Source organism: Mirounga angustirostris, unplaced genomic scaffold, assembly GCF_029215605.1.
Source record: "Mirounga angustirostris isolate CCGP_5_RB_7025 unplaced genomic scaffold, mMirAng1.0.hap1 SCAF_16, whole genome shotgun sequence".
NCBI lineage: Eukaryota > Metazoa > Chordata > Mammalia > Carnivora > Phocidae > Mirounga > Mirounga angustirostris.
In genome coordinates, this window is record NW_026991724.1 from 42,435,610 (window position 1) to 42,458,610 (window position 23,001).

At 40.7% G+C, this 23,001-nt stretch overlaps 1 protein-coding gene across 5 annotated transcripts in view; it reads left to right on the top strand.

Annotated features, from left to right (window-relative positions):
* The first annotated feature begins 1,147 nt into the window (after nucleotides 1-1,147).
* LSM14A (LSM14A mRNA processing body assembly factor) overlaps nucleotides 1,148-23,001 on the top strand; it is a 56,804-nt gene continuing 34,950 nt past the window's right edge. For 2 of the 5 annotated variants that reach the window (XM_045869873.3, XM_045869874.3), the window contains exon 1: nucleotides 1,148-1,438. In XM_045869873.3, the coding sequence (XP_045725829.1) occupies nucleotides 1,318-1,438 (121 nt within the window). In that variant the 5' untranslated portion in view covers nucleotides 1,148-1,317. The remainder of the gene's footprint in view (nucleotides 1,439-23,001) is intronic. The other 3 variants (XM_045869870.3, XM_045869872.3, XM_045869875.3) reach the window with 2 other exon arrangements.

A 23,001-nucleotide genomic window follows, 5' to 3' on the forward strand; every position in this document is an offset into this window, starting at 1 on the left:
CTAAATCATACATGTTTTTATAAGCCTAAGTAAAGAGTCTGGCTTTCACTCGGTGTGACAAAGGATCACTGGGGAGAGGAGTATTGAGTAGAGGAAGGATGTGATTTGACTTAGATTTTGGCAAGATCCCTCTGGCTGCTGTGTGGAGAATTAACTACTTGGGGCAAGAACAGAGGTAGAGGGACCTTTTAGGAGGCAATTGTGGTAACCCTGGGCAGGGTAAGTGGGGTTTGTTGTAGAGGGGTAGGGATGGAGATGGTGAGAAGTGATCAGATTCAGTTTATATTTTATAGCTGGAAAGGACAGGATTTGCAATCAGAACAGATTTCGGGGTGAGAGAGAAGTCAAGGATGACTCCAAGGATGAGCAGTTGAATAAATGGTACCAGTTACCTCAGTGGTGAATAGTGGGCAAAGGTTAATTTTAGAGGGAAAATAGGGAGCATTGCTTTGGAGACACAAAGTTAATTAGATGCCGATTAGACATCCCACTAGAGAGGCTGAGGAGACTATGGCTTATATGAATCCAGAGTTCACAGAATTGATCACAGCAGCAGACAAATGCTTGGGATTGGTCTGTGTAGAGTGGCACTGAAAGCCACGAGTCTAGACGAGACCATCTCAAAAGTGCTGGACAGAGTCCCAGCTCCAGCAGCTGCGAAGGGGAGTAGAGGAGGGGACTTGGTTGGGTTATGGGATGCTGTAATGGGGTCTTGGGAGCTTCAAGAGGGGCACAGTAGCCTCAAAGGGGAAAGGACCGGGTCTTAAAAGGGCTCGCCAGGAGCTCACAGGCGGATGGGCCACTTTCCAGGCTGAGAGATCCGCATTAGCAGACACGGGACGCAAGACAAAATACGACGGGTCTGGAAATGGCGGAGGCCGCAGGTGAGGTCAAGAGGGCCGCGCGCGCCTCCACTCCAGCCCACCGTGTCCTGGCGACACAAGGTACTTCGCCTCTCCCTGAAACGCCTCTCAAGCGGCGCGGCCACCGCCGCCCTGAACTAGGCCAAGCAGCACCGACGGGACTACTGCGACCGCCGGGGAAGGCTGAGCCGCCCGCAGCCGGCCGAGTCTCGCGAGAGCGCGGCCTCGCCAGCCCAGCATGCCCCGCGCCGCCGCCGCCGCTGCCGCCGCCGCCGCCGCGCCGCGGCTTGAGGGCGGGAGGCTGGGGGAGGGTAGCGGAGCCGGCGCCGCCGCCATGTTGGGTCTGAGGCGGCTGCTGTAGGCGCCGACGGAGCGAGCGGGCTTGCGGAGCGGCGACAGCGGCGTGGGATCTGCCTCTCTGCGAGCGGCCCGGAGCGGCGGCGGCGGCGGCGCCATGAGCGGGGGCACCCCTTACATCGGCAGCAAGATCAGCCTTATCTCCAAGGCGGAGATCCGCTACGAGGGCATCCTCTACACCATCGACACCGAGAACTCCACCGTAGCCCTCGCCAAAGGTACGCCGGGGCGGGCCTCGGGGTGGGGTGCTGCGCCCGGCTCTCGGCCCGCGGCCTCCTCGCTCCCTCCTTGCCCCCGCCGTGGTCCTCCCGGAGGCCGCTCCCTTCCCTCCCTCCGGGCTCGGGCGTCGCGGGCCGGGCCGCGGCCTCCCCTGGGCTTCCTGGCTTCTACCCCGAAGGTCCGCGCCTTCAATCCGGGAACTACAGGACCGAGAGCGGGGCGGGCGGGGCGGCCCGGCCCTGAAGTCCGAGGACGGGCCGGAGAACACGGAGAGACGTGTCTTCCAACTCCGAAATTCGGGGGTTCTGTCGTCTTGCCACAAAACAAAGCCTGAGTATTCAAAGAATTTTTCCGCCTAGCTCGAGTTTAGTGATTTGTTGATTCTGAGGCACCTATTTCCTCACGTTCTTAATTTCGATTCGTTGCGGTATTCATCAGGTGAACTGTTAAGTAATGTGCCAAAACTTTGGGTTTGCCCAGCGACGCAGACGGTCTCCAGATGCCACCGGGTACCATCGAGCAGATCGCATCCCACTTGTCTCCTACGTGGTATTTACCTGTTAAACCGGAATCCTCAAAGACTGTTGTGCAACCATCTCTTTAGAAACGCTTGCGCTTCTCGCATCGACCCTGTTTCTGGAAAGCCGGTGGGGAGGGGGGGTCAAGCTTGATCCAGGAGCCTTGTTCCGAAGGCAGATCTGAGGAGTCGGTGGGCGCTGACCGGTCGCTGTGGAGGCTCCCTGGGATGGCGAGTTCTGGGCGTTGAGGAGGAAAGTGTCGTACGCGTAGTATTTCATTAAGCGTCGCACAGTCTGAGTGGGTTTTGTTTCCGTTCACACGTGCTGTGCCTTAGCTCCGCCAGAAAACCAGGAAGAAAATAAACTTTAGCTCCTGCTCTTAAAACAAATCTCCCAAGTTTGAAATGCTTAGGAGAGGGTGGCGAGATAACGAAGGTAGCTTTCCAGTACATCTAGTAGAATTATGGAATGAATACCGGCGTAGAGACAGAGGTTCAGGGCTAGGAAGAAATTTTCTAAATCTGTAAAAAGAAAAATTTAATCTATAACTAGTAGGAGAGTCATTTCACAGTATCACACAAGTATTTAGTGACATTTTGGGGGTCCTTTTTATTTTATTTTTTTTTTTAAGATTTTATTATGATAGCACAAGCGGGGGGGAGCGGCAGGCAGGCAGAGAGAGGGGGAGTAGACTCTGCTGAGCTAGGAGCCCCATGCGGGGCTCGATCCCAGGATCCTGGGATCATAACCTGAGCCGAAGGGAGACGCTTAACCGACTGAGCCACCCAGGCGCCCCTTGGGGTCCTTTTTAATGACACTCGTGTTGGGACAAATTTTATACCCGAGTAAGGAGTCTTAATTTTATTATTTTTTTAAAATCTTCGCTTCTTTTCCACTCCCACCTCATGGATATTTAGCTGTATAGTGTCTTAGTTTTGATGGCTTTATGAAATTATTAAAAATCTTTGAATGTATCATTTTATATAAGAAAACAAAAAGTCTGTATTGTTAATGAGCCACATTTAAAAAAAATCCTTTTCAGCTTCTAGAGTCAATAAACTGCAGTTTTATTAGTCTGTAATAGTTCAGTTCATATGCCAATTTGTTCCTTGTATCATGACTTGATAAATATAGCAATGAAAATATTTTTTTAAATCATTGAATGTATATCCGTACTTATGGCTGTGATAATTAATCCCACATACATAATATATGCTTTTCTTAAGCAGTAGGAGTTATTTAATATGTAACAGAGGTTTGGGAATCCAATTGTATTTGCAAAAACTGAAGTTACAAATTTTGGTAGCTTATTCTACTTAGCAGTATCTAATCTAAAACTCCTACATAGCTATCCAGTCAACACTGGGCACTTCAAATTTCAGAATTAGAAGTGGGGTATTTGGTCTTAAAATTTTAGAATTTATATGACTTGTGAAGTAATTTGCTTTCTGATATTCCACCTTTTTCAAAATTTGGAGGAAGAATGGCACTCTAACAGATTAAAGCCAAAGTTTGTTTATGGAGTTTAGAATACAATGTGTATTTGCATTTAGAGATCCCTGTTATCTTTGTGAACTATCATTTGAGTTAATCTCTTCAAATGACATTCTTAGAATTCTCTTTTGGAAGTTAATTTTTTTCCCCTCTGGGAAGGGTTTTTTTTTTCCCCCTTTTATTGTGAAATACCCCACATGTTGAAAAGATACATAGATAAGAATGAAGTATTTTTAAACAGAGATCCTTGTAACTACCACCCTGGGCAAGACAGACATTGCCAGCATCCCAGAATCCTCCCATTCCCTGCATCTTCCCATCACCACTACTACCCACTTAAGCTGGATATAAACATTATTTAACATTTATAGTCTTATCACTTAAGTTTACATCCCTAAATAATAGAGTTTACATTTGTCCTTTTTTGAACTCTATATAAATGGAATCATCTTGTATATATTTGATTTTGTTTTGTTGTGGTATATTATTTCATCAGGCATATAACAAGTTTATTCTGCATTTGTTTTTAATATTCTACAGTTAATGTTTAAGTTGTTTACAGTTTTTGCTATTGTGAACAGTGCCTTTATGAACATTTGTGTTTAAGTGCACTGATGCCTGTTTGTGTACTTTTCTTGAGGGTGTATATTTGAATTGAAGGATCGTGGGGAAGGTGTGTCTTTATTAGGTAATGCCAAGCAGTTTCGTTGTTGTTGTTTACTAGTTTTTATTTCAGTTATTAGTATATGAGAGTTCTAGTTCCACATCCCTTACCAACAATAATACTTAGTACCAGATATTTTAATTCTGTCCAGTCTGGTGAGTGTGATTGTGCCTGGCTTTAAACTTCCTGATTACTAATGAGCTGAACACTTTTTCATATCCTAGTCATTTGGATTTCACCTTTCATGAAATGCCTTTGAAATCTCTTGCCCATTTTACTACTGAAATATGGGTCTTTTTCTAGAGTTCAGTATTCTGAGTACGAATCCTTTGCTGGGTATATCTGTTGCAAACATCTTTTTCCATTTAATGGTTTCTTTTGGTGAACAGAAGTTCATTTTAATGTAGGCATGTTTATTACTCTTTTATTTATGGCTAGTGTTTCTTTTTTTTTTTTTTTTTAAGGAATTTTCCCGTACCCCAAGGTCATGAAGATACTTTGATTACTTTTTCAGAACTTTTTTGTTTTCCCTTTTCACTTAAATTTAGTAAGGGATTCACTTGGTTTACATGATCCAGATTAAAACTTAGGTCCTTTGCTTGGATGTTACTTAAAATTTAAATTCATGTGGAACTATACAATGCTCTTAAAATTTTGGATTAGTTATATTTGATATGGCATATAGTTATGCTGACCATAAGGCCTGGTTTACCCTGGTGGAAGGTCCTTGTTTGTGCCTGTTGTTGTGGCATAATTATTAAAACATCCCTTTTCGGGCGCTTGGGTGGCTCAGTCGTTAAGCGTCTGCCTTCAGCTCAGGTCATGATCCCAGGGTCCTGGGATCGAGTCCTGCGTCAGGGAGCCCGCTTCTCCCTCTCCTTCCTGCTTGTGCTCTCTCTTGCTATATATGTCTATCTCTCAAATAAATAAAACCTTTTTTTAAAAATTAAAAAAACCTTAAAAAAATAAAAATAAAGCATCCCTTTTCTCTCTTGAAAATGTTCCAGTTTGGGTAATAAATTGTATGATCACACTAAATATAATCAAAAGCCCAGTCCCAGAGGTAGTAACTAACTGGGTGATGTCCTTTATTTTCTGCTAGAGATTTCACAGACTAGCTCTAGCTCTATAAAGGTAACATTGAAGTAAGTTTGATGGGCTTTGATACACAGAATCTTCTATATGAATGTCAAGGAGTCTTAAAGGCAACCTGGTAAGAGACTGATGTCAGTCTATTAAGTATGTTAATAGATCATTTGGTCTGTAGTTTGTCTCTTGGAGTCTTTGTCACAGCTCTGAGTTTATTTTCTTCCTAACACTGATTATGACCTGCATGTAATCTTATTTGCTCATTTGCACGTGTTTATGTCACCTTCCCTCCCCCCTTAGAGTCTGAGCTCCTGGGAGAACGAATGTTTATTTAATGAATAAATGGAAATGATTTAACATTTTAGTTTTAGTTTATTAATCTTGTAGAAATCTCTTGGGGGAATCTCCAAATAGTACTTTCCATGTTCACAATTGTATATCTCTTTAAAATTGAAATGCTTAAGATATGTTGCCCCCCACCCCGCCCCCAATAGTGAGAGATTTTGGAGAACAGAAATGCAGGAGGATAAAATCTTACAACAAAACTGACATTGTTAGGGAGATGGAGTTTTTACCTTATGACTCAAGCTCAGTTATAATTTTCATTTAAAATTTAAGGGAAGAATTAGTTCAGGATGTTTGAGGGAATTGGAAGTGGTGGCATGCATGAATAGTTTGTAGAATATTTCCGATTACTGTATATTCAAACCTATGTCTGTGAATATGATGCCCAAGCACATACTAGAGCCTGGATACCAAGAGATTGCCCACAGAATGGAAGTTGCACGAATGCAGAGTTTTTGTCTCATTCACTGCTCTATCCTTGGTGCCTAGAACAGTGCCTTGACATAGCAATCCCCCGGTAAATATTTGAATAAATGAAAGGATAGTTGTAGTTATCAAAGATTTCTAATTATGGGAATTTCAAAGTTGGAGAAAGTACATATTTCCCATAAGTGTTATGTTTGTAGATTTCTACAATATTTAAATAAAATGGGCTAAAATGAGTGAAATTCTTATGTAATATATATTAAGTTAGCTATACCGGGATAATTCACCACTCAAATGAAAACCAGGTTGCCACTGCATTAGGAGAAGAGACTTTGTGAAGAAGAATGATTAATAAGCCAGCTGCTTTTAAAATGATTTGTCCTTAAAATCAAGGCATTCGTAGAGGACTATCAAAGCTGGTCATGGATTATTTACTTAAGTCAGCTGCTAAGTCCTGCCCATTGGTATATTAGCCACTTCTTGATTGTTAATTAGCCACATACTCATAAACTCCATTGAGTGAGTAAGAGAGCTTTGTAGGATGAATGAAATTCCTGTGAAGCGCTTTATTGTTTTTTTGTGTTCTCACATGAGTTGGGGACCTAATCTAGCAATTCACACAATCACTACCTAGAATGTCAAAGATCTGGTAACACTTCAAGCTGCAGTTTCTTTTGGTTGCCCTGTTTAGTGAGGTTGCCAGAACTTGGAGCCTTGGAAACAGTTTATTGTTGCTATACAGTCCACAGAAATATTTAGTAATTTGGGGAGTCTGAAGTCAGTGCCAGAAACTAACTGCATTTTCCAGTGGAGTAAGATAAGCTGTGGCTTTCTGAATCAGAAGTAGAGAAAACAGCATAAAGCCTGAAGAAAATAATAGAAGGAAGGAAATAGGAAGAGTAAAGAAATTTTATCTGTGCTTGACACATAGCAAGAGTTTTATAGTGTTTATAACTCAGTGCCAAAGTAATAATACCAGTAACTGCAGATGGTTTAACTTGAGTTTACTACTCCATGGTAGAAGATGCCCTCTACAGGAACAATTTACCTTTTTATTTCTTTATGCTTTACATTAAGAGAGAGGCACATGTGTGCACGTGGGGGAGGGGCAGAGGGAGGGAGGTTAAGCTGGCTCTAAGCTCCTGGAGCCCGACCACGGGACTTGATCTCACAACCCTGCGATCATGACCTGAGTGGAAATCAAGAGTCCAACAATTAACTGACTGAGCCACCCAGGCATCCCTGAAGTAATACTTTAATTAGCCATATTAAAATCTAGATATCATTGAAGTAAGTTTTTTAATGTTTAAAGTGTGAGTTAGTTAGTAAAATATTTTATTCACGGGGATGTTATTCTAGTTTTGTTTTTTTGTTTTTTTTTTTTTAAGATTTAGTTTTTTTAAGATTTAGTTATTTATTTGGGGTGGGGGGCAGAGGGAGAGGGAGAATGAGAGAGAATAGAATCTCACGCAGACTCCCTGCAGGGCTCGATCTCAACCCTGAGATCATGACTTGAGCGGAAATCAAGAGTCCAACGCTTAACCAACTTAGCCACCCAGGTACCCCTCTTATTCTAGTTTTGTGGGGTGTTTATTTCTCAAAGAAAATGTGGCCCAAAAGGCCATTTGGAATGCTTAGTAGCTCTTTGGCCTTGGAGATGTTATTTAACCCCTAGTTTTAACTTGTTTGTTTTTTCTTTTAAGTTTTTTTTTTTTTTTAATTTATTTATTTGACAGAGAGAGACACAGTGAGAGAGGGAACACAAGCAGGGGGAGCAGGAGAGGAAGAAGCAGGCTTCCCGCCAAGCAGGGAGCCCAATGCGGGGCTCAGTCCCAGGACCCTGGGATCATGACCTGAGCCGAAGGCAGACACTTAACGACTGAGCCACCCAGGCATCCCTTAACTTGTTCTTTTAACTACAGATAATAGTGCCCATCATTCAGTCATTCTGAGAATTAAATGAGGTAGTATCAAAAGTGACTAGTTTATTGTAGGTGCTTAATAGAGAGTAACTCATTGTTTTTTCCAGCCGCCATCTCCATCTCTGTCTCTCTAGATCTGAACTCCGTAAGTCATTCAGACCTGCTGTAATCTACAGTCTGTTGAACTTACTACCTTTCACTGTTCCACATCCCCCTCATGACTTTACTCCCCTCTTTATCCTGTTTAAATTCCATGAGCAGTTACAATCAGTACTTACCATAACCCCTCTGCACTTCTGCTTTCTTGTACAAGCTTAGAGAAACCACAGTCCTGATTATATCAACACAGACATGCTGACCAGTTTTACTCTAAATTTACCTTCACTAACCTCATCAGTCATGGTTACTTTCCTGCAGTCATACTGTATTTCCATAGTCTACTCATTCCATTTTTTTGCATGAATCTTTCATTCCTTCTGTTTTCCTCCTCCAATACCTCCTACCCATCTTCACTTTCAACCTGTGGACCTTGCTTCCTATTTAATTGAGGAAAGAATAGCAAGCAGAAGAGAATTTTGATTAACTCATCCCACAACCCCACATATTCCCACTTACTCACATCTGTGCTCCACACCTCTACTTTTTCACTGGTCAGTGTAGAGAAAGTGTTCTTTCTTCTCTATCAGACCACCCTTCCCCTTATGCAATAGACTTCATTCCCTCTTGATTCGAGGTCGTTGCTTTAGCAATTCTCTACTCTTTCCTGTGAATTCAGTTTTTCCTTCTCTACGAGATCTTTCCTGTCTGTGTGGAAATATGATGCCAACTCACCCATCTTAAGAACAAGCAACAAGAAAACACTACTATTTTTTTTTAAACACTACTACTCTTAACTGTTTCTTCTATCACCCCATTTCTATCCTTCCCTTTACACCTAAATTCCTTGAAGGAACTGTCCACACCACTTACTTATATTACTTTTTGAACCCAGTTTATTTAGGTTTTTATTTGCACAGATGACAGACTTCTTACCAAGATCACCAAAGACTTCCGTGTTGCTAAATCCAGAGGTTGGTTCTTATCCTCAGTCTGCTTGACCAGTCACCAATATATGGCACAGTTGGGCTGTTCTCCTTGAAATGTTTTATTCATCTGACATTATCCTGGTTTTCTCTCATACCTCATTGGTTGCGTCTCAGTCTCTTTTGTTGATTCTTCAACTCTTAAACCTCCAAATATTGGCAAGCTCAAGGTCTCATTCTCTGTTTCTGTGTGTGTGTGTGTCTTTCACTGTATCTTTTAAAAATTTATTTTACCATCTGCACTTTTCTCTTGATAATCTCGTGCAGTTCCTGGCTTTGAATACTCTCTGTACATTATTGACTCCTATCTCCAGCCTGGACCTCCTCACTTGTATACCCAACTGCCTCCTTAACACCACCACCTGGAGAAATGTCCAGTAGGTATCCACATACCTGTTTCTCCATCTAATTGAATGACAGTTCATCCTTTTAGTTGGTACGTCCAAAAACCTTTGAATCATCCTTAATTCTTCTGTTCTTCTCACACTTCATATGCATTTCTAGTCCCTATCACCTCTATTTTGAAAATACATCCAAAATTTGACCTCTTATTGCCTCTCCTGCCCTACTTTGGTTTATTATCTCTCACCAGACTTCAGAGACCCTCAAGCACTCGTATTTCAATGTTGGCCTCTTATTTGATTCTCTTTTCACCCCCAGTTGTGTTTGGAGTGCATCTTTACCATTTAAATAAAAAAACAAACTACATGGAATGTGTGGGTGGCAAGTTTTTTTAGTGAGCCTGTGTTTTTCTTAATTACTTGGCTGATTATATCATTCTAAATTCAGAATTTTTTTTTCAAGATTTATTTATTTGAGAGAGCGCCTGCGAGGGGTGGGGGCGAGAGGGAGAGTATCCTCAAGCAGATTCCCTGCTGGGCAGGGAGCCTGGCGCAGGGCTCGATTCCAGGACCCATGAGATAATGACCTGAGCTGAAACCGAGTTGGAAGCTTAACCAGCTGAGCCACTCAGGCACCCCAAGAATCTTTTTCTATAAAACTTTGAGGGTGTTGGTTTGTTGTATTCTAACATTCTGGCGTTGCTGATGCCAATCTGATTCTTAGTCACTTTTCTCTCCAGAAGCTTTATTCTTGGAGTTCAGAAATGTTACCACACTGATTCCTGGGTGGTTCTCTGTGGACCTTATAAATCCAAAGATTCCAAGTATCTTTAACCTAATAAATTCTCTGTCTGCCTTAGATTAGTTTCTGTTCCTCTGTTCTTCACCCATGTTTGTTTTGAATTCCTCTTGAAAGCAATAGTGTGTGTGTGTGTATATATTTTTTTTTTCTGTTATTTTCATCTATGTCTTTTGGTTTTATAGTCTGGGAGATTAAAATATAAAACCAACTACAAGGGGCGCCTGGGTGGCTCAGTCATTAAGCTTCTGCCTTCGGCTCAGGTCATGATCCCAGGGTCCTGGGATCGAGTCCCGCATCGGGTTCCCTGCTTGGCGGGAAGCCTGCTTCTCCCTCTCCCACTCCCCCTGTTTGTGTTCCCTCTCTCGCTGTGTCTTTCTGTCAAATAAATAAAATCTTTAAAAAATAAAAAACCAACTACAAGAAAGAAATCACAACTGAAAGCAGCTTAAAGAGTAAAGATTAAATTTAGACTGCAGGTTGGACAAGATTTTACTTGCTGTTGATAAATCCATATAGCTAAAACTATATGCGAGGGACTTTTTTGTTGTTTTAGGCATAAAACCATAAAGGACAAGGTAGATTTGGAAAGGAGACAAGAGCAACAAAATACTGGAATTTGAAAAGCAAATGGATGAATTTATTTATTTATTTTTTTTTTTTTTTAAAGATTTTATTCATTTGCGAGAGAGAGAATGAGAGACAGAGAGCACGAGAGGGAAGAGGGTCAGAGGGAGAAGCAGACTCTCCGCTGAGCAGGGAGCCCGATGTGGGACTCGATCCCGGGACTCCAGGATCATGACCCGAGCTGAAGGCAGTCGCTTAACCAACTGAGCCACCCAGGCGCCCGCAAATGGATGAATTTAAATGACTTAGAAGAGTTGAGAAAGCTACAGCCTAAGTAGATAGTGGGTTAAGCCAAGAACTAACCTGATTTATACCCAGACTCCTAAAAGGCTCAGCAATTGGCATCACCAGTTGCAATGGAAACTAGAAGACTATGAAGTAATGAGGACTGAAGATGAGAGTTCAAAACTGGAGGATTAACTCAAAATTTGTTTTAATGGTGGTCAGATTTCCAATCCCCTTTTGCATTTCACACAACTGGATAGCTATTCTTCTCCAAAACTGGGACTCTCTGGAGAGGGTAAAATAGAGTTTCTGGGAAAACGTGGGCACTGTTAAGAACAGAGGTATTTCCACACTAAAAACAGCTTGGAGCAAATGGGGCATAGAAGCAGCTTGCATCTGCCTGGTGCTTATTATTTAATAAGCTATTCATTCAGGAGAATTACTGTGCACCTACTATGGCTACATGCTAGACAGTATGCTAGGTGCTAGGAAACAAAAGAGCATTAGAGACAAGATTCTTGAGAACGTAGCATTTAAGATGCAGCCTGACAGATAATTACAGTTAGCCACATGAAGAGGATATCTAGGAGTAAGTGTCTGGTCCCAGGCCACAGAGAGTTTGCAGTCTATCAGGGAACAGCTAGAGCCCAAACTTTTATCCTGACCCATAACACCTTGCAGCTCACACATAACTCTCATTCAGGTCCTCAGGTCAGTCAAGTTCCTTCAGATTTGAGGCCTTTACACAAGGTGCCTTTGAATTGGAGTTCTCTTCCCCTACTCCTTATATGGCTGTGGTTGAAGAAATGAACAGTGCAACAGATTAAGAAGTCACAGTGGAAAGAAAAAAACTAAGAGCTCTGGAAGGCTTAAGTGACAATGAAAATGTGTCAAATAACAAGCTCAGGCACTGTCCCCTCCCCTTTTATTTTGCTTCCACTGCTAAGTTTATCTTAATATATTCAATTTGTCATTTGAATGACAGGCTAACAAGTCTGAATTTTCTTGGTGGATTTAGGGAGCCATTGAAAGTTTTTTAGCCAATAAGGTAACATGTCAGAGTCTAGCTTTAGGAAGTTTATGCTATAGCATTGTGAAAAAACTGATTGCGGGTGAGGGGAGAGGCTGACAATAGTGATGTCAGTTGGGAGTATTTTAAGAGTTTAGGAAAGAGGAAATACAGGCCTAAACTAGTTAGGAGAGGGAAGAACCAGATATATGAGAAATTAGGAAAGTGGGTTGGCCTTAAAAACATTGGGCAAGGAACAGGGAAGAAATGAGTGATGGTACATATAGTGGTTCCTATCAACTGAAATTGGGAATGGATCAGGAGGGAATTAGGTTTATTTTTCCGTCTGCTTGAGCATCATCACCCCTGCAAAGCCTTCTCTGATTCCCGTAAGCCAAGAAATGCTAGATGTATCTTCTGTGTTCTCTTTTTGTCTTCTATTTTCTTCTTGTGCTTCATGCCTGTCTTACTATGTTTCACAACTAGACATCAACATCTTTTCCCCCTTGTGTTCATTGTACATAGCAAATTAACTATTTGTTGAACACATAAAGCATTATTGTTTCTGAAAATTTACCTGGTCTGAAAATGTGTAGTTGAACAGCATGATATTTAATAGAAAAAGACCGTGTGATAAATGAAGACAGTATTAAAGATATTTTATTCTCTCAGATTAATAATGATGAGTGTAATTCAGTTTTCTTTTGCCATCCTGTGCTTTATAGAAATGTTTCAGGATCTTTCTTGTCTACAGTTTCAAAAGGGTCCTTGTAAATATGTTTAGCATTATTACTGCTGTTTTGTTGTTACTGCCTCACCATCTTAATTTTTGAATTGCTTTTTGGTTGTACAATTCTCTCTTCATGCCACTCTTCCTAAATTCTTATTCTCACAAGTCATTATTCCCTTATGCTTAGCCTGACAATTCTCATGGTTGAGAAAAATACGTCAGGTAAAATCTGCAAATATTAGTAATTCAAGGGGAAGAATCTTGCATGGGGAAAGCAAGTGAAGTTGCAAATGAAAGGAGCTAATGAACTGAGCAAGGTCTCAAATCTGTAATTGTGGGAGATGACTTTAGGTTAAAAGAAATGTAAGGATCCTTCCTCCTCTGAGTGCAAGCAAGAGGGAAGAAAATGAGTGAAGATGATGAAATGTATTAATGAAAAGGACAAGATGCTTTGGGATCTTTTTAGACAAACCAGAGGTTACTTTAACCTTTAGAGTCAAAGTAATAAGGAGTTGGTTTTAAGAATGTTTGGAAGGTGAGGGGCACCTGGGTGGCTCAGTCAGTTAAACATCAGACTCTTGATTTTAGTTCAGGTCATGATCTCAGTTATGAAATCAAGCCCTGCATCGAGCTCCACACTAGGTGTGGAACCTGCTTAAGATTCTCTCCCTCCCTCTGCCTCTACCCCCTCTCTAAAAAAATAAAATAAAAATATTTAAGAATGTTTGAACAAGGGCGCCTAGGTGGCTCAGTCAGTTAAGTGTCTGCCTTCGGCTTAGGTCATGATCCCGGAGTCTCGGGATCAAGTCCCACACTGGGCTCCCGGCTCAGCAGAGAGCCTGCTTCTCCCTCTGCCCCTTACCCTGCTCATGCTCTCTCTCAAATAAATAAATCTTTAGGGAAAAAAAGAGAATGTTTGAGTGGTGAGAGGAAAGTCACCTGCATTTTGAACTCGAAGTGGAGGTGGTTTTCTATCTTCGGATTGCCAGTGGTTGGTGTGTGATAAGTGCTGAGGAGATTGACAATATTGCAGAGAGAAGGTTGCTAGAGATGTCTGTTGGGGTGACAGGTCTGTAATTGGGTAAAGGAAAAGGTGATAGAGGCCAGAGACAGATGTTTTCACTCAGTGCAGTAATATTCCCTAACAGAAAGTAGTGTGGGTGAGGGTGAAGAAGGGGCCAAAGAGGAGAGTGCAGGTGTATAGAAAGTGAAGCTTGTGGAAGACTGATGAATCACAGACCTGTACCTCTGAAACAATACATTATATGTTTAAAAAAAAAAAAAAAGATAGTAGGAAGGGAAAAATGGAAGGGGAAATCGGAGAGGGAGACGAACCATGAGAGACTATGGACTCTGAGAAACAAACTGAGGGTTCTAGAGGGGAGGGGAGTGGGAGGATGGGTTAGCCTGGTGGTGGGTATTGAGGAGGGCACGTTCTGCATGGAGCACTGGGTGTTATACACAAACAATGAATCATGGAACAGTACATCAAAAACTAATGATGATTAACATAACACAATATGGTGATTAACATAACATAATAAAATAAAATTTTTAAAAAAGAATTCCATTTTGATATATCTATTCTGTTTTTGAGCATCTCTGTATAACTTTATTAATGATTGTGGTATTAAATAGATGTAACTTATCACAAAAAAAAGAAAGAAAGAAAGTGAAGCTTTGTGGAGGCAGTTTTTGATGTGATACACAAACAGTCCTGTGACCCTCCCAAGTAAAAAATCAGGAGGGTGCTTACTAAATCCTCCCATCAGGGTCTGCAACGGTACTACATTGTAGAAGAGATAGCTTTATAAAGCTACTCTTCGTATTTAAATAATTAAACCATATGTAACAGCATATTCCAAATATGCAGTATCTCAGATTTTTTCAACGATAGTTAGTGTATGATACTAGTTGTGCAACAAGAACTGTACTTATGGATAAATATCAGAAAGAGAAGAAAAATGCCAAGTGTAACTTTCCACTTTTTTTCCCCCTGGTTCTATGCTTTTGCATATATTCTGTTTTTTAAGTAATGCTGTTTTTCTATTTTCCCATCCTATTGATATCCAGTTGTTCTTTCTTTTTGATGTAGTCATTCTCCCATTTTATTCTAAGTAGTATTGTATAATTTAATTCAATTCCCTTGATATTAAACAATGTTCAGTAATTTTGGAAATTGCTTACTTAATAGCTTTTTCCACTGCGGAATTTATTCAAGAAATATGCAAATGTGAGCAATATGTAAGATACAGTGTTAGATGTGAGGGAGTTGCAAAGATTATTTAGATACAGATTTTACTCCTGAAAAAAAATTTTTTTTAAGATTTATTCATTTGAGAGAAAGCAAGTGGCAGGAGGGGCAGAGGGACAGGGAGAGAATCCTCAAGCAGACTCCCAGCCGAGCTCAGAGCCCGACACGGGGCTTGATCCCACAACCCATGAGATCATGACCTGAACTGAAACCAAAAGTCAGATGCTCACCCAGCTGAGCCACCCAGGTGCCCCCCTCCTGAAGATCTTTAAATTCTAGGATGGGGCAGGTATAGACACTGTGACAGAATGCTGTCATTTTTAGAGGAAGAATGTCTTCTACCTGGAAGTATTATTGATAGAGTTGTGTGATGGTTGATTTTGTGTCATCTTGGCTGGGCCAAGTGCCCAGATTTCGTCAAATATTCTGGATGTTTCTGTGAAGATGGTTTTGAATGAGATGAATTTTTAAATCAGTAGACTTTAAGTAGATTACTCTCCATGATGTGAGTGGGTCTCATCCAATCATGTGAAGGCCTTAATAGAGCAAAGAATGACTTCCTCTGAGCAAGAAGGAATTTTGCCAGCAGACCACCTCTGGACTCAGAGTTCAGCTCTTCCCTGGGTCTCCATCCTGTCAGCCTACTCTGCAGATTTTGGATTTTCACATTAGCCAGTTCCTTAAAGTAAATCTGTGGGGTGTGTGTGTTTCCCTGGAGAAAGTTGATGAATACAAGTAGCATATAAGCTGAAATTTAGGGTGTGTTGAGTGTGGGGAGAAGCTATGGTAGAGGACAGAGAACCTGCTCTGGCTATAGAGAATAATGAGCTTTGTTAGAACTTAAGTTTGTATAAGTGGGATGGGACTAGGTCTTACAAGTGATGCTTGACAAAAGTTTTAACTTTAAGGCTACATCAAAAATCTTATTCTAGGGGCGCCTGGGTGGCGCAGTCGCTTCAGTGTCCAACTCTTAGTTTCAGCTCAGGTGGTGGTCTTGGGGTCGTGAGATTGAGCCCAGCATCGGGCTCTGTGCTTGGTGCGGAGTCTGCTTGGGATTCTCTGCCCCTCCCACCCCGCTCACTTGCTCGCTCGCTCTCTCACTCTTACAAATAAATAAATCTTTTTAAAAAATCTTATTCTAGATTTACATTTGAATTTAGGCTTAGATTTCTAACTTACTTTGGGCATTTCTTGAATAATTCAACCTTTCATTTATTGCTCTCTCATTTTGGTATTCAACAGACTTGTTTTTCTTCCTTACCAATCCGTATTAGAGCCTAATTTACAATTTTTAATTTGTGTCCAAAAGTGAAGTCTTTTGGAAAATACTAATGATGTCATTTTGGGCATACTGACTGTATTTAACTATGTATATGTTTGTCAAGTTTAAACTTATAAAGGTTTGGTATTTTATAATGGAGATACTGTATTAGGAAGTTGGTCATTACAGCTCTTCCCTCCATCCATGTAGTATGACTGTATGTTCAGGTATTAATATACTGGTAACTAGGTTTGATATTAGTGTGATGTTTGAACTTGATCTATTAGAAATAGAGTTTTTTTTTTTTTAGATAAATGATTTTGCCAGAACCTTAACCCTTTTTATGTATTTTTTTAAAAGACAATCATGGGATGCATATCTCAGTAAATTGTAGTCAGAAATAAGGAATTGATTATATTCTTTCAGACTAATAGAGAAAAGTTTTTCCCTATTTCCCACTCCCTTTTTTTATTTTTTAAAGATTTTTTTATTTATTCATTCCGGACACAGAGATACAGAGAGAGAGAGAGAACATGAGTAGGGGGAGAAGCAGGCCCCCCGCCGAGCAGGGAGCCCGATGCGGGGCTCGATCCCAGGACCCTGGGATCATGACCTGAGCCAAAGGCAGACGCTCAACGACTGAACCACCCAGGCACCCCTGGGCCTTTGGCTTTTATGAGTAATACTGCTTTAAACATTCATGTGCAAGTTTCTGTGTGGACATAGGTTTTTACACATATGAGTGAAATTGCTGAGTAATATATATGGTAATTCTACGTTTAATTTTTTGAGGAACCACCAAGCTGTGTTTTCCACAGCAACCGTACCATTTTACATTTCTCTTTGCAATGTCAGGGATGCCTATTTCTCTATATCCTTGCCAATATTTGTTATTTTATTTTATTTTTTATACATTTGTGTTTTTTTATTAAAATTCAATTAATATATAATGTATTACTGGTTTCAGAGGTAGAGGTCTATTTTGTTTTATTATTAAAGCTCTTCTAGTAGTTTGTTTTTGTTGTTTTTTTTATGTTATGTTAGTCACCATACATTACATCATTAGTTTTTGATGTAGTGTTCCATGATTCATTGTTTGCGTATCACACCCAGTGCTCCATTCAATGCCGTCCTTAATACCCATCACCAGCTAACCCATCCCCCCACCCCCCTCCCCTCTAGAACCCTCAGTTTGTTTTTCAGAGTCCATAGTCTCTCGTGGTTCCTCTCGCCCTCCGATTCCCCGCCCCCGCTTCATTTTTCCCTTCCTACTATCTTCTTTTTTTTTAACATATAATGTATTATTTGTTTCAGAGGTACAGGTCTGTGATTTGTCAGTCTTACACAATTCACAGCGCTCACCATAGCACATACTCTCCCCAATGTCCATCACCCAGCCACCCCATCCCTCCCACCCCCACCACTCCAGCAACCCTCAGTTTGTTTCCTGAGATTAAGAATTCCTCATATCAGTGAGATCATATGATACTTGTCTTTCTCTGATTGACTTATTTCGCTTAGCATAATACCCTCTAGTTCCATCCACATTGTTGCAAATGGCAAGATTTCTTGGGGATTTTTTGATGCCTGCATAATATTCCATTGTATATATACACTGCATCTTCTTTATCCATTCATCTGTTGATGGACATCTTGGCTCTTTCCATAGTTTGGCTATTGTGGACATTGCTGCTCTGCCCTTCTAGTAGTTTCGAAGTGGCATTTCATGATAGTTCTGATTTGTATTAACATAATGACCAAGGAGGGGCGCCTGGGTGGCTCAGTCGTTAAGCATCTGCCTTCGGCTCAGGTCATGATCCCAGGGTCCTGGGATTGAGCCCTGCATTGGGCTCCCTGCTCCGTGGGGAGCCTGCTTCTCCCTCTCCCACTACCTATGTTCCCTCTTGCTGTGTCTCTCTCTGTCAAATAAATAAATAAAATCTTAAAACAACAACAACAACATAATGATCAAGGATATTAAGCCTCTTTTCACAAGCTTGTGGACTGCTTGTCTATCTTTTTTTTGAGAAATATCTTTTCAAGTTTTTGCCCATTTTTAATTAGGTGCTTTGTCTTTTTGTTGTTGAGTTGTTGGGTTTTTTTTTTTTTTTTTTTTTTAAGATTTTATTTATTTGTCAGAGAGAGAGAGCAAGCAGTAGGCAGAGGGAGAAGCAGGCTCCCTGCTTAGCAAGGAGCCTGATGCAGGACTCGATCCCAGGACCCTGGGGTCATGATGTGAGTCAAAGCCAGACACTTAGCCAACTGAGCTACCCAGGCATCCCTGTTGTTTAGTTGTTAGGAGTTCTTTATATATTCTAGATATTAAGCCCTTTGATATGACTGGCAAATATTTCTCACATTCCATAGCTTGTCTTTTACCATTCTCAATATTGTTCTTTGATGCACAAAATGTTTTGATTTTTGTGAACTCCAGTTTATTTTTTCTTTTGTTGCTCTGCTTTCAGTGTCAAATCTAAGAATCCATTGTCAAATCTGAGGTCATAAAGATTTACTCCTATGTTCTCTTAATAGTTTTATAGTTTTGGCTTATATGTAGATTGTTGACCGACTAAAAGAAAAACCGTGTGGGATGCCTGGGTGGCTTAGTTGGTTGAGTGTCAGATTCTTGGTTTCTGCTCGGATCATGATCTTGGGATCGTGGATGGAATTGAGCCCCATATTGGGCTCTGCACATAGTGCAGAGTCTGCTTGGGATTCTTTCCCTCTTCCTCTCCCTCCCCCTGGTGCACGTGTGTGTGCACTCTCGCTCTCTCTCTCTGTCAAATAAATAAATATTTTAAAAAGGAAAAAAAAAAACCTGTGCTTTTTCCTCTACTCGCAAGTTTACTCAATAGTTCTGGCCACCACATGTTCAGTCATCACGTCAACCAATTCTCCCAGCTCCCTAGACACCAACTGGGTATCCTACAATTTAATTCAGTTCTGACACTATCTACGTGAAGTTAGTGTCAGATCTCACAGGTTAAGGGCTCAGTCCCATGAAACAACCCACACCAGCCTACTTCACACACCAGTCTCAAGTTGCAAATTATCAACTGTCCTTCTGACCAACTGGCTAAAAATTGAGGCTTCCCACGACCCCCTCCTTGGTTTGATCATTTGCCAGAAAGGCTCACAGAACTCAGGAAAACAGCTTACTTACTGAATTACCAGTTTATTATAAGAGGGTACAACTCAGGAACACCCAGATGGAAGAGATACATAGGGCAAGATATGTGGGAAGGAGTATAGTGATCCTGTCTTCTCTGGGCAAGTCATCCTCCCAGCACCTCCACATGTTCAACAACCCAGCAGCTCTCTAAACCCCATAGTTTAGGGGTTTTTACGGAGGCTTCGTCACATGGGTGGCATGATCAACTCCATCTCCAGTCCCTCTCCCCTCCCCAGAGGATGGTCTTTCTGGTGACCAGCCTCTTTTCTGAAGCTATCCAGGAGCCCACCAAGAGTCTCCTCATTAGAACAAAATATGCTCTTATCGCCCAGGAAATTCCAAGAGATTTAGGAGCTCTGCATTAGGAACCAGGGTCAAAGACCAAATATTAGAACAAAAGATGCTCTTAGTACCTTTATTTCTTAGGAAGTTAAAAAGGTTTTAAGAACTGTGGCCAGGAGCTGGAGACAAAGACCAAATATATATTATTATATCACAACATCACATCTGCTTTGAGTTAGTTTTTGTTTTGGAATAGGTAGAGTTCCAATTTTATTCTTCTGTATATTGTCATCCAGTTGTCCCAAAACCATGTTTTGAAGACTCTTCTTTCCCCTGTTGAATATTCTTTGACCCTTACCTAAAATCAATTGGCCAGGGGCGCCTGGGTGGCTCAGTCAGTTAAATGTCTGCCTTCGTCTCAGGCCATGGTCCCAGGGTCCTGGGATCGAGCCCCACATCGGGCTCCCTGCTCGGCGGGAAGCCTGCTTCTCCCTCTCCCACTCCCCCTGCTTGTGTTCCCTCTCTTGCTGTCTCTCTCTCTGTCAAATAAATAAATAAAATCTTTTAAAAATACATTAAAAATAAAATCAATTGGCCATAGATGTTTGGCTTTATTTCTAGACTGTTCCATTCCATAAATCCTTATGCTAGTACACACTGACTACTGTAACTTTGTAGTAAGTTTTGAAATTGGGAAGTACAAGTCTTCCAACTTTTTCATGAATTTGAAGTTTGGTTTTTCCAGTTTGGGGTGGTGGATTGTAATTTTGATAGGGATTGCACTGAATCGGTAGCTCACTCTGGGAAACATTGTAATCCTTTTTTTTTTTTTTTTTTTTTTTTTTTTGAGAGAATGCACACGCAGAGGCAGAGGGGGAGAAGGGAGAAAGAGATGCACACTCCCCACCAAGTGTGGAGGCTGATGTGGGGCCTGATCCCAGGACCCTGAGGTCATGACTGAGCCAAAGTCAGCCACTTAACCGACTGAGCCACCCAGGCACTCCGGAGCATTGTAATCTTAATATTAAGTCTTCCAGTTCATGAACATGGGATGACTTTCCATTTATTTAGCTGCTCTTTAATTTGTTTCAGTAGTCTTTTATAATTGTCAGCATACAAGTCTTTCACCTCCTTGGTTAAATTTTTCTTAGATGTTTTATTCATTTGGATGGTCCTGTAAGTGAAATTGTTTTCTTAATTTCTTTTTAATTGATCATTGTTGTCTATAGAAACAGCTGATTTTTGTGTGTTGATACTGCAGCTGTAACTTTGCTGAATTCATTTATTAACTCTAGTTTTGTTTAGTTTTTTTTATGGATTCAGTATAGGTAGAATTCCCATATATGGAATCATGTCATCTGCCAAAAGAGAGTTTTACTTCTTCCTCTCCAATGTGGATGCCTTTTATTTATCTTTCTTGGTAATTATATTGGCTAGGACTTCTAGTACATTGAATAGCAGTGGTGAAAGTGGACATCCTTATTTTGTTTCTGATCTAAGGGTAAAGTTTTCAATCTTTTACCATTAAATATGATGTTAGCTATTGGTTTTTTATATATGCCATTTATCCTGTTGAGGTAATTTCCTCCTATTCCTTATTTACTAAGTGTTTTTATCATGAAAGGGTGTTAAATTTTGTCAGATGCTTTTTCTGCATCTATTGAAATGATCATGTCAGGTATTTTGCCCCCTTAGTCTATTAATGTGGTATGTATTACATTGGATTTTTTTTTATGTTGAATCACCTTGCTTTCTTAGGATGAAATCCCCATTGGTCATGATATGTAATCCTTTTAAGATACTCTTGGATTCTGTTTGCTATTATTTTGTTGAGGACTTAATGTATTTGTGTTCATAAGAGATACTGGTCTATAGTTTTCTTATGGTATCTTTGTCTGACTTTGGTGTCAGAGTAATGTTGGTCTCAAAGAATATATTAGGACATATTCCCTTTTCTTCTCTTTTTTGGAGGCGTTTGAGTAGGGTTGGTGTTTTTTTTTTTTTAATGTTTGCTAGAATTTACCAATGAAACCATCTGGTCCTAGTTCTTTGTTTGGAGGCTTTTGATTACTGGTCAGTCTCTTGTTGTAGATCTGTTGAGATTTTCTGTTTCTTCTTGAGTCATTCTGGTAATTTGATGTTTCTAGGGATTTTTCTATTTTATCTAGATTTTCTAATTTGTTGGTATTTGTTTGTAGTTTCTTTCTTATAAACCTTTTAAATTCAATGAGGTTGGTAGTAATGACCTTACTTTCATTTCTGATTTTAGTGATTTGCATTTTCTCACCTTTTTCCCTTAGTCATTCTAGCTAAAGGTTTATCAGTTTTGTCTTTTCAAAGAACCTACTTTTGGTTTTGTTGATTCTGTTTTTCTGTTCTCTATGTTGTTAATCTCTGCTCCAAACTCTTCTTTCCTTCTGCTGGATTTGGGTTTAGTTTGCTCTTATTCTAATGTTTAAGGTGCAAAGTTGATTTGAAATTTTTTGTAAGACTCTTTTATTTGAGAGAGAGCACAAGCGGAGGGAGAGAATCTTCAAGCAGACTCCCTGCTGAGCGTGGAGCTTGACGTGGGGCTCAATTCCACAACCCGTGAGATGATGACCTAAGTTGAAACCAGGAGTCCCAATTCTCAACCGACTGGGCCATCCAGGCACCCTGAGATTTTTTTTTTTTTAAGATTTTATTTATTTATTTGACAGAGAGAGAGAGCGCGAAAGCAGGAACACAAGCAGGGGGAGTGGGAGAGGGAGAAGCAGGCTTCCCGCCGAGCAGGGAGCCCGATGTGGGACTCGATCCCAGGACCCTGGGATCATGACCTGAGCCAAAGGCAGACGCTTAACGACTGAGCCACCCAGGCGCCCGAGATTTTTTTTTAAATGTGATTATAGCTATAAATTTCCCTCTTGAGTATGGCATTCTTTACATCCCATAGTTTTGGCATGTTGTGTTTTCTTTTTTATTTGTCTCAATTTTTCTTAATTTCCCTAGTGATTTCTTCTTGGACTCATTGGTGGTTTAAGAGTGTGTTAATTTCCAGGTCCAGTTTCCTTTTATTATTCATTTCTAGTTTTATTCCATTGTGGTCAGAGAAGATACTTTGTAAAATTTCAGGTTTTTTTCAATTTATTGAGAATTGAATTTAGCCTAACGTGTGGTCTATCCTGAAGAATGTTCCATGTGCAATTGAGAATAATGTATATTCTGCTGTTGTTGAGGGGGGAAAGGATAATCTGTTGCTTTTAAAAACTTTCAGGACACTGCTGGGGAGGTGCTTTGGCGCTTGAGGATTGAAACAACAGTCCCTCTGTGAATTACCAGGTAG